The sequence below is a fragment of the Coregonus clupeaformis genome, chromosome 21, assembly GCF_020615455.1.
Source record: "Coregonus clupeaformis isolate EN_2021a chromosome 21, ASM2061545v1, whole genome shotgun sequence".
Taxonomy (NCBI): Eukaryota; Metazoa; Chordata; class Actinopteri; order Salmoniformes; family Salmonidae; genus Coregonus; species Coregonus clupeaformis.
Genome location: NC_059212.1, coordinates 34,281,673 through 34,293,249, shown reverse-complemented (window position 1 = coordinate 34,293,249; position 11,577 = coordinate 34,281,673). Strand labels below are relative to the sequence as shown.

At 46.9% G+C, this 11,577-nt stretch overlaps 1 protein-coding gene across 2 annotated transcripts in view; it reads right to left on the bottom strand.

Moving 5' to 3' along the window:
- Positions 1–11,577, bottom strand: part of LOC121535308 (desmoplakin-like) — a 35,975-nt gene continuing 24,398 nt past the window's right edge. Inside the window, exons 19-24 of one of the 2 annotated variants that reach the window (XM_041842252.2) lie at positions 11,119–11,281; positions 10,906–10,989; positions 10,624–10,731; positions 10,102–10,200; positions 8,072–9,898; positions 1–3,593 (exon numbers count right to left, since the gene is read on the bottom strand). In XM_041842252.2, the coding sequence (XP_041698186.2) occupies positions 360–3,593; positions 8,072–9,898; positions 10,102–10,200; positions 10,624–10,731; positions 10,906–10,989; positions 11,119–11,281 (5,515 nt within the window). In that variant the 3' untranslated portion in view covers positions 1–359. The remainder of the gene's footprint in view (positions 3,594–8,071; positions 9,899–10,101; positions 10,201–10,623; positions 10,732–10,905; positions 10,990–11,118; positions 11,282–11,577) is intronic. The other variant, XM_045205880.1, reaches the window with a different exon arrangement.

Sequence of the window (11,577 nt, the reverse complement as noted above, 5' to 3'; positions counted from 1 at the left end):
TAAAAGCAGTTTATGTTTTATTTGGTAAAATGTTATATATTTCAACACTAAATTCATTTTCACTCAAGTTTTTAAAAATCTAAACATTGACATGGATCCAGAATGAATTGTAACAAAACATTCTAACATATTGCTCAATATACCCAACCTTTATTCCCCCAACCAGATTTAGCTGACAGCACAAAACACCAACTAAACACAATCAATGAAAAATATACCACATCACAAATGCTAACCCCACCTAACCCACTTTCTATCTTCCTTAACCATAACAAATGTGCCACATCACATAGGCATAGTCTACCCCAATCTACTAAACACCCTATTTTCTCTATATGTGTGTTTTATTATTAGAACTGTCAGTTGGAGCTAAAGGTGGTGGAGGAAGAAGTTGTGAAGGCGCTGTAGCTGGAGGAGTAATCCACACTGCCCCTGCGAGAGCCGCTCCTAGACCCTGTACGAGAGGTGGCCAGTGAGCCAGCCCTGGACCCCGAACGGGAGCCTGGGTTGGACACGTTGTAGGGGCTACTAATGCCCTTGGTGGACATGGAGGAGGCCTGGAGCATCTTCATGCCTTTGCCTTCCTCCACCATGCAGCTGTCCATGGCCTCCTTGTAGGAGATCTTCAGCTTGGTCTTGGGGCAGGTCAGGTTCTTGGTGTGGCTCCGTGTGTCCTGGAGCTTCTGGGCCCCACGACCGTCCAGCCAGCCTCGTCGGATGGCCTCCTCGATGGAGGTCTTCTGGCCCGTACTGGGCTCCAGCAGACCTCCTGTCAGGTATTGGAACTCCAGGAACCTCTGTCCGGCCTCATAAGGCAGCCATTTCTCCTTCATGGCCTCGGCCGCAGACATCTTCCTCTTGGTCTTCACGTCCTCGAAGCCCATGAAGGCCTTCTGCGCTGGCTTCAGCTTGGCGGCCATGTCATCGTCAATGATGCTCTGGTGCACGGCATCTTGCAGGTTGAGCCTCTGGCCATTGGTGGGGTTGATGATGCCTCCAGTACAGGCCTGGGCCTCTAGCAGCCTCTGAGCTGTAATGGTATCCACTAAGCCCCTCCGTAGAGCCTCCGGAATGGTGATCTTTTCCATCGTCTCAGTGTCAAAGATGGCCGCAACAGGGCTCCCTTCGTCAAACTCCTCTGGCGGGGAGAAGATGATGGAGATGCTGTTGAAGCGCTTGCGGACGGTGGGGGAAGAGAGGCAGGCCTGGGGGGGGCTGCTGCAGGTGGCCACGTCCTCCATGTTTCTGGTGGTCATTGTCAACTCGCTGAGGTTGCTATTGCTGGTGATGAGGTCAGCAAACTGAGGGAGAGTCAGGGTTCCTGAGCGGTACTGCTCCAGGGAGGTCTGGTCGATGATGCCGCGGTCCAGGGAGTCCTGGATGTCATACTGGGTGCCTGTCTTCCTGTCCACCACCACCAGACGGGCTGAACCATCAGAAGCTGTGATGGTGATCTCCTCCCATTCACACTCCTGCTCTGAGAGACTTAGGAAGGTGTCATAGTCAATGAGCTCCTTATTGTAGGCTTCCCTCACGGTCATCTCCATTCCAGTGTCAGGGTCCACGATCACTACCCTCCTCTTACGGAGGACGGTATTCTGGCTGCTCTGCTGAACCGTCTGCTGGGGCTTGGTCTTGTCCCTCAGGGGCAGGAGGACCAGGCCAGTTTTTGGGTCTGTGATGCACCTCTCCTTCAGCTGCAGGTAGGTCAGGTTCTCTTGGGTGTTGGGGTCAAAGAAGCCCTTGGTGTCATCTCCTTCGTAGGTCAGGATCTCATTCATCTCCTCGTCGAAGTAGCCCCTCTTGTAGGCAATGTCTACATCGATACGGTGGCTCTCCTTGGGGTCGATGATGCCACCGCTGGCTATCTGAGCCTCTAGCAGCCTAATCCCATGGCCCTTCTCAATCAGATCCTTCTCGATGGCTTGGAAGAGGGAGATGGTCTTGCCAGTGTGTGGGTCTTTGTATCCAGTGACAGCCCTCTCTGCAGACATCAGCTTGTCCTTGAACTCTTTGCCCACAAGGCCTCTCTTCCAGGCCTCATCCACAGTCAGGCAGACATTGTTGACAGGGTCGATCATGAAGCCGGAGGCAGCCTGGGCTTCCAGAAGCTCCAGGGTGGTTCCTCGTCTGAGCAGACCATCCTTCATGGCCTGATAGATGGTCATTGTCCTGTTGTTGGCTTCATCATAGATCCCTGCGATGCAGTTAGAACCATGAAGGTAGTTCTTGAGCTTGTCCTCGATGTCCTTGCTGCTGAGCTTGCCCTGGTTCAGCTTCTGCACATCCATCTCAGACAGCAAGTTGGACTTGATCAGCTCTGTGACAGACACCTCTCCCCTGAGGCCCTGCACGGTCATGGGCTTTTCCGGGGCTGGGAGGAGCAGCATGCCAGAGGCGGGCTCAATCCTACACTTCAACATTAGGTCACTATAGCTAATCTTCTTCTCAGTGATTGGGTCCAGATAGCAGGTGGGCTTCTTGTTCAGAGCCCTGTAGAGGTCTTCGTCAATCAGGTTGCGGTCAAGGGCAAGGTCTTTGGGCAGGAATACACTCAGAACCGGGTCCAGGATTCCTCCAACAGACTCCTGGGCCTGGAGCAACCGGAGGGCTGTCTCCTTGTCCAGACGATTCAGCTTCAGAGCCTGTCCAATGGACAGCAGCTTGCCGGTGTATGGGTCTTTGAAGCCTGCACTGGCTGCTTCAGCTGTCATGAGGGCGTCTCTATTGTCTGTGTCCACCACTCCTCTGGAGGAGGCAGCATCAACAGACATCTTCTCGTTAAACTTGGGGTCCATGATGTGGCCGGTGGCAGCTTGGGCCTCCAGTAGCATTAGGGCACTCTCTTGGCTCAGAAGGTTCTTGGTCTTGGCTTCAGTGATGGACATCCTGTCCTGGGGGCCTCTGACCATTCCTGCAATGGCACCTGTTCCCTTGAGGCTAAGCTGGATGTCGACGGCCACATCCTCCACGGTCCTCTTTCCCTTCAGCAGCTGCTCCAGGGTGGCCTTGCTGATAATACCGCAGTCACACAGCTGGTGGGCGGTGACCTTACGGCGAACCCCATCGAACACCAGTTTAGACGGGTCCACAGTGACCACCTTCTCGTCTGTCTGGGTCTGGATGCTCATGGAGTCAGGTCTCTGCTGAAGCCTCCTCAACTCCCTCTCCAGGGAGTCTCTCTTCAGGGCCAGGTCTGACACCTCCCTCTCTGAGCTCTGCAGCCTGCCTTTATACCTCTCCTCCACGGTCCTCAGCTCCACCATCATACGCTCCAACTCGCTCTTCAGGGAGAGCCTCTCCCTCTCCATCTTGTCCTTGTCCGAGTCACCCTGCCTCATCTGGCGCTCCTTCAGTTCGTACTGGCTCTTCCAGTAGGTGAAGTCCTTTTGCATCTTGTCTCTTTCTTCCTGGAGACGCTGTTTGTTGCGCAGCTCAGTCTCCAGGGAGATCTTGATGCGATTCAGCTCCTCTTCATAGTGACCCTGGCGGGTCTTGTCCTGTTCCAGCTGCTTCAACTTGATCAGAAGGGCGTCCCTATCAGACAGGATTTCAGTGTAGTGGGTCTGAGACTGCTGCACCATCATGGAGGTCTGGAAGGGAAAGAGAGAATAAGACATATTGGTCAACACACTCCCATATTAAAAATACCTGAATGGATAAAGACTGTATAAATCATTAGTTACACATTCCTTTCATATTAGTAATTTTGAAAAGTAGGTAACACTGTGGTCATGCGGCTTGCCCTCTCCACTTCTGGTAAAAACATTGAAGAAAAAAACATGAACACTAATGTAAGCAAAGACATATATAATGCACATTTCCAGCAATCAGCGACTGTATTGCTGTGATATACTGTAGATATCGGTGAGTGAGTCCAGTGCAAACCATGGAAGCAGTCAGGTGGTGAACATTGGTCCTCTGAGAAAATTATTAAATTATTATATAATTTAGCCAGTTGATTTAGGAATTATTCATAATTAATAGTTACTAATTGTTAATGACAATACAATTGTTATTTCAGTGAACAAAAGCAAACCCATTATCTCAATGAAAAGCTGTAGAAATGACCAAACATGGTAACCTTTATTTTAAGGATCCGTAATAAACCAAGGCATTTATATAAAGTGTGTGTTCACCATTTATTAATCATTACTCCCACATTTTAAAACCATTTACTAATCATTGGTAAAGTATGTTTGCAGCACCTAATCTAAAGTGAGCGCTATTTCTGCTTTATAAATACTTTATAAATGTTTTGAGTGACCAGTGTTATTTCTCACAAAAATATGGGCATGCCATTGGTAGAAAATCCAGCAGTACCTAGTAAAAGAATAAGCACACAACACAGGATATTTAAGGAAATATACACTGAGTGTACAACACATTCCTAATACTGAGTTGCACCTCCTTTTGCCCTTAGAACAGCCACAATTAGTCGGGGACTACAAGGTGTTGAAAGCGTTCCGAAGGGATGCTGGCTCATGTTGACTCCAATGCTTCCCAAAGTTGTGTCAAGTTGGCTGGATGTCCTTTGGGCGGTGGAACATTCTTGATACACACGGGAAACTGTTGAGCGTGAAAAACCCAGTAGCGTTGCGGTTCTTGACACACTCAAACTGATGCGCCTGGCACCTACTACCATACCCCGTTCAAAGGCACTTAAATATTTTGTCTTGCCCATTCACCCTCTGAATGGCACACATACACAATCCATGTCACATACACAATTCCCAAGGGGGGGCATGAAAAAAATAAAAATACTCAAACAAAAATAATGTATGCACTCACTAACTGTAAGTCGCTCTGGATAAGAGCGTCTGCTAAATGACTAAAATGTAAAAATGTAAATGTAATGTCTCAATTGTCTCAAGGCTTAACAATCCTTCTTTAACCTGTCTCCTCCCCTTCATCTACACTGATTGAAGTGGATTTAACAGGTGGCATCAATTAGGGATCATCGCTTTCACAGTCTATGTCATGGAAAGAGCAGGTGTTCCTAATGTTTTGTGCATGTGTTGTGTATATAAATGTGTGAATTTCTAGCTTACTAACATTTACAAATGTGGGAGTAATGATTAATAAATGGTGAGCAAACTGTTTATAAATGCCTTATTAATGTTTTATAAATGCCTTATAAATGTTTTATTACACACCCTTAACATAAAGTGTTAACCAAAACCTTTGTGGTTCAGAATCAGAATCATAGAAAACATTGAATCATCATATACAGTGGGGTCCAAAATGATTCGATCCCTTGATAAAGATCAGCAAAAAATACTATATAAAATAAATAATACCAATACTAAGCTATAGTGTATGCAATATTCTTTTTTAATGCTATTATTTTATACTAATACAATTTCTAAGAGAAAGAGATTTAGTTTTTCAAGTAATTAAAAATAAATATTGGTTCCCCTGTTTTCAATACTCCAGCACCCTCTCCCCTGCAAGGATAACGACACTGAGCATTTTTCTAAAATGTTTTATGAGATTGGAGAACACATTTGGAGGGATCTTAGACCATTCCTCCACACAGAATCTTTCCAGATCTTTGATATCCTTCATCTGCGCTTATGGACTGCTCTCTTCAATTCAAACCGCAGGTTTTCAATGGGATCAAGTCCGGAGACTGAGATGTCCATAGCAACATTTTGATTTTGTGGTCAATTAACCATTTCTTTACATTAAGGATGAGGTATTTTCTGCATATGCATTGTTCTTTCGAAGGCCAAAACCACCGCTGGGGTGCATGGCCAAAGATGTCTATTTTCGTGTCATATGACCATAGCGCCGGTTCCAATCCAAGCGCAAATGGCGATTAGCAAACTCCAGGTAGTGCTATGGTCAGATTACATGAAAATAGAGGTATTTGGCCCTTGTTAAGGTCAACGGCATTATGAACTTTACCAAGTACCAGGACATTTTAGCAAAAAACCTGGTTGCCTCTGCCAGGGGGCTGAAACTAGACCGCAAGTGAATCTTCCAGCAAGACAATAACCTCAAGCACACATCAAAATCCACAAAATAAATGTTAATTGATCACAAAATCAACAAGTACAGTGGGGAGAACAAGTATTTGATACACTGCCGATTTTGCAGGTTAATGTTAATTTTTATCATAGGTACACTTCAACTGTGAGAGACGGAATCTAAAACAAAAATCCAGAAAATCACATTGTATGATTTTTAAGTAATTAATTTGCATTTTATTGCATGACATAATTATTTGATCACCTACCAACCAGTAAGAATTCCAGCTCTCACAGACCTGTTAGTTTTTCTTTAAGAAGCCCTCCTGTTCTCCACTCATTACCTGTATTAACTGCACCTGTTTGAACTTGTTACCTGTATAAATGACACCTGTCCACACACTCAATCAAACAGACTCCAACCTCTCCACAATGGCCAAGACCAGAGAGCTGTGTAAGGACATCAGGGATAACATTGTAGACCTGCACAAGGCTGGGATGGGCTACAGGACAATAGGCAAGCAGCTTGGTGAGAAGGTAACAACTGTTGGCGCAATTATTAGAAAATGGAAGAAGTTCAAGATGACGGTCAATCACCCTCGGTCTGGGGCTCCATGCAAGATCTCACCTCGTGGGGCATCAATGATCATGAGGAAGGTGAGGGATCAGCCCAGAACTCACGGCAGGACCTGTTCAATGACCTGAAGAGAGCTGGGACCACAGTCTCAAAGAAAACCATTAGTAACACACTACGCCGTCATGGATTAAAATCCTGCAGCGCACGCAAGGTCCCCCTGCTCAAGCCAGCGCATGTCCAGGCCCGTCTGAAGTTTGCCAATGACCATCTGGATGATCCAGAGGAGGAATGGGAGAAGGTCATGTGGTCTGATGAGACAAAAATAGAGCTTTTGGTCTAAACTCCACTCGCCGTGTTTGGAGGAAGAAGAAGGATGAGTACAACCCCAAGAACACCATCCCAACCGTGAAGCTTGGAGGTGGAAACATCATTCTTTGGGGATGCTTTTCTGCAAAGGGGACAGGACGACTGCACCGTATTGAGGGGAGGATGGATGGGGCCATGTATCGCGAGATCTTGGCCAACAACCTCCTTCCCTCAGTAAGAGCATTGAAGATGGGTCGTGGCTGGGTCTTCCAGCATGACAACGACCCGAAACACACAGCCTGGGCAACTAAGGAGTGGCTCTGTAAGAAGCATCTCAAGGTCCTGGAGTGGCCTAGCCAGTCTCCAGACCTGAACCCAATAGAAAATCTTTGGAGGGAGCTGAAAGTCCGTATTGCCCAGCGACAGCCCCGAAACCTGAAGGATCTGGAGAAGGTCTGTATGGAGGAGTGGGCCAAAATCCCTTCTGCAGTGTGTGCAAACCTGGTCAAGACCTACAGGAAACGTATGATCTCTGTAATTGCAAACAAAGGTTTCTGTACCAAATATTAAGTTATGCTTTTCTGATGTATCAAATACTTATGTCATGCAATAAAATGCAAATTAATTACTTAAAAATCATACAATGTGATTTTCTGGATTTTTGTTTTAGATTCCGTCTCTCACAGTTGAAGTGTACCTATGATACAAAATTACAGACCTCTACATGCTTTGTAAGTAGGAAAACCTGCAAAATCGGCAGTGTATCAAATACTTGTTCTCCCCACTGTATATCAAGGATCTGGAAATATTCTGTATGGAGGAATGGTCTAAGATCCCTCCCAATGTGTTCTCTAATCTCATAAAACATTTTAGAAAAAGGCTCAGTGTCGTTATCCTCGCAAGGGGTAGGGGGCTGGAGTATTGAAAACATGTGATCCAATAATTTTTACCCCTATCTTTTTTAGATTTTTTCATTACTTCTTGTTAAATAAAATATATTTCTCTGAACAATTGTATTAGTAGAATTTTTTTGAGCATAAAACATAGCTCAGTATTTGTATTATTTATTATATTTTCTATTAATCTTTATTAAGGGATCCAATAAGTTTAGACCCCACTGTAAATTATTTGAACTTAATCCTCCCAGTGCCACTCATTCATTCATGCAGGGTTGTTGGAATTATTTGGAATTGACCCCTCAGATCAATCAAAATACCTCTATGGATTGCTTTTGGACTTTGTCCAAATCCAACTTTAGCTTTTCCCTCTCCTTGGTCAGGTCCTTGATGAGGGCTTGGAGTTCCAGTGTCATCTTGCTGCTGCTCTGGAGCTGGACATGCAGGGATGAGATCTGGGCTTGGCTCTCTCCATCCACACTATCTCTGTTTAGTTTCAGTTGCTCTTTCTCCTGCTTCACTCCTCTCAGTTCCTCCTCCAGCCTCAGCCTCTCCTTGGTCAGCTTCTGAGTAAGGCTCTGGAGTTTCTCAATCTCTGTGGTGGCTTCATTGAGCAGCCGGCTCTTCTCCTCAATGGTTTTGTAGAGGCTCTCAATGCGGATATTGACCTCACGGACCTTCCCCTGCTCTTGGGAGAGTTGCTGTTGGAGAGCCTTTAACTCTGTAGATGCCTGAGCCAGGTGCTCCGTTGTGGCCTTGTGCTCCTGCAGGCTCTTGTCCAGAGCCTCCTGGAGAGCCCTGAGCTCCTTTTCGTACTTCCTCCCTGAGGTGGACACCTCTTCCTGCCTGGCCCTGAGGGTGTTGATGGTGGTGGTGTGTTCTCTGCAGCTCTGGGTCATCTTCTCCAGCTCAGACTCAATCCTCTTCCTGCGGGTGAACTCATCCTGGGTGGTTTTCTTCTGCTTCTCCATCTCCACTTCTAGACCGTCCACCATGGCCTGTAGGTCCCGGATGCGGCTCTGCAGCCTGGTAGCAGTTGTCTCAGCCTTGGTCCTCTCGTTGGTCTGCTTTTCCAGCTCCACTCGGACCAATTGGATCTCCTGCTCTGAGATCTTGAGCTTGTTGATGACCTCCCGAGAGGTGGCATTCCTGGTCTGCAGCTCAGTGTAGGACTGCCTGAGCTTGGTGACCTCAATCTCCAGTGCACTCCTCCTCTTGCCCTCCTCCTCCAGGTTGTGTGTGAGAAGACTGATCTGCCTGCTCTTCTCCTGGCTGCTCCTGGTGGCCTCGGCCAGCGCCTCCTTCTGCCTCAGCTCCTCCTCTCCTCTCTGGGTGACCACAGTCTGGAGCTGTATCTCCAGCTCTCTCCTCCTCCTCGACTCCTCCGTCCCTGTAGACCTCTGCTGATGGGCCTCATCCTCTGCCTTCCTCCTCATCTCCTCAGTCTGAGTCACAGACAGTCTCAACCTCCTCAACTCCTCTTCTAGATCCCTTTTATCTGCTTCCAGTCCCTCACACTGCAGTTTGAGCTCGGCCGTGTCCTCCTGTTTCTGCTGAGAAGCCTTGAGGATGGTGGTCTTGGTGACGTGGATCTCCGACTCGTAGGTTTGCTTAAGGTTACTCATCTCCTGGTTGCACTGGGTTCTTACCTTAGAGATTTCCTGCTCTGCCCCACGCCTCCTCGTGGCCTCCTCTTCCAGCTGCATCCTCAGCCTCTCCAGCTCGCGCTCCTTGTCCTTCACTGCCTTCTCCAAGTCGATCTTGGACCAGTTGAGCTCGTCCAGCTCCTTCTGGCGCCGGCGCACGGCCGCCTCGTACTCTTCCTGCTGGCTTGTATAGCGCTCCTCGGCCAGCCTCTTCTTCCTCTTCTCCTCGTCCAACTGGTAGGTGAGACGGGCCAACTTGTCGTTGAGCTCAGTCAGCTGGCTGCTGGTGGTGTCCAGGCTCTCCCTGGCCAAGCTGGCCTGCACGGCTGTGGTCCTCTTCACCTCCTCCATGGAGATGAGCTGTTCTTTAGACTGGGTGAGCTCCAGCTTGTAGCGGGACAGGGCGTCCTCTAAGGAACGGTTCTTCTGGCTGCGGTCTCCGATGTCCTCCTTTAGACGACGAAGCTCCTCCTCCAGCATCTCAATCTTGGTGTTCCTAATCTGAGGGTGGGAAATAGGAGGGTCGCATTGAGATGGTAGTTGACCATAACAACTGATCTAGGATCAGATTACCCTAACCCAATCGTAACCAGGGAAAGTCATATCACTAGAAATTAATAATCTAAGGTCTTATTAGGAGGGAACACATATGCTACATATCGCAAACTCATTATATATATTTGTATGTGCCTTCACGCCCTTACCTTCAGTTCCTCCATGTTCTTGAGCATCTCCCCCAGGAACTTGTAATAGTCACTGGAGCGGGTCAGGAGCTCTATGTAGCGAGACTGGAGGTCAGCACCCTAGTGGGATTACAGTTAGAGTTTATAGATAAACAAGCAGACATACATTATTAGTGTGAAAACATAAAAAACAGCCACTACAACAGAGTTAATTGGAAAGGTTATTTGCCAGCATTTACGATAATTTTTTAATAGAGCCAAATAGAAAATCTAGCCAAAAAACAAGGATTACCACATTCAGATTAACATAATGGTAATGACTGACATGACAGGGCTTATGCCACCTCAGGCCTCAGGATCCCATTTACCCACATAAGCAGGGTAAAGACCAGGCCCTGTATTGATAAAACGTCTGTCCATATAACCATATTCATTATGCTCTAAAAAGCTAAACTGATCCTATTCTGAGACGCTTTATGAATACAGCCCTGACATATTTCTAACACTGTCTACTGCCCCCTGTTGGACAGGCTGCTCAATTACCTCCTGTCTGACCACAGTGGCAGGGGACTGGAGCATGGTTCTCTTGATAGGGATGTTCAACAGGGTCTCCAGTCCTGCACTGTAGGAGGCCAGCTGCAGCTCATAGTCCTGGAATGAAGTAGCACAACGTGTGAACACAGGCATTTAGCATTTGCATTGTACATGCTACAGTATGGAAGGGTTTTAGGTGCTGATGTGGTATTCAAACTGGTAAGATACTTTCAGTGACAACCAAATTGAAGGTGTTGAGAGAATGACAGGTTTTGAAAGAATGGCATTCACCTTGATGGAGGCAGAGCAGGTTTCCGCATCCTTCTGTACATCCTCCACCTTTTCCTTCTTCCCTTTGATCTCACTGTGCAGCACCTGATAGATTCATGAGTGCATTAGAATATATCAATCATACCTGAAACAACCAGTCAGTCTCTGTACTGTACAGAATTGTACAACAACATTACAAATATATATTTCTGGGATGGCTGTGCAGTGGCCTACCTTCTGTTGGTTGAGGTGCTCCATGAGGACCTGGATGTTGCTAAACTTGGCTGTCTGCAGGGTGTCCTGGCGCTGTCTAGCGTTGTCTATCCACTGGTCCACCACTCCGCTGCTCTGCTGGAAATGTCTCAGCTGTTTCTCCTGCTTCTCCAGGTCCCACACTCTGATGAGAGAGGGATGTTATTATGCCTCAGGAATAGCCTGACAGAAAACCTGAGGACGGCCGAAACTATGGACATATTTAAAAGAGATCTTAAAACACACCTTTTTAGATTTGCTTTTCCTTAGGGTGCGTTTTAGTCATTCAGTTTTTATTGTTATTCTTTAGTTTTTATCATCTTATGTTTGTTGTGTAGTAAATATTGGACATTTTATTTTCATCGTTTTTTATTAGTTTTTTCCTGTGAAGCACATTGCATTGCATTCCATGTCTGAAATGTGCTGTATAAATCAAGCTTG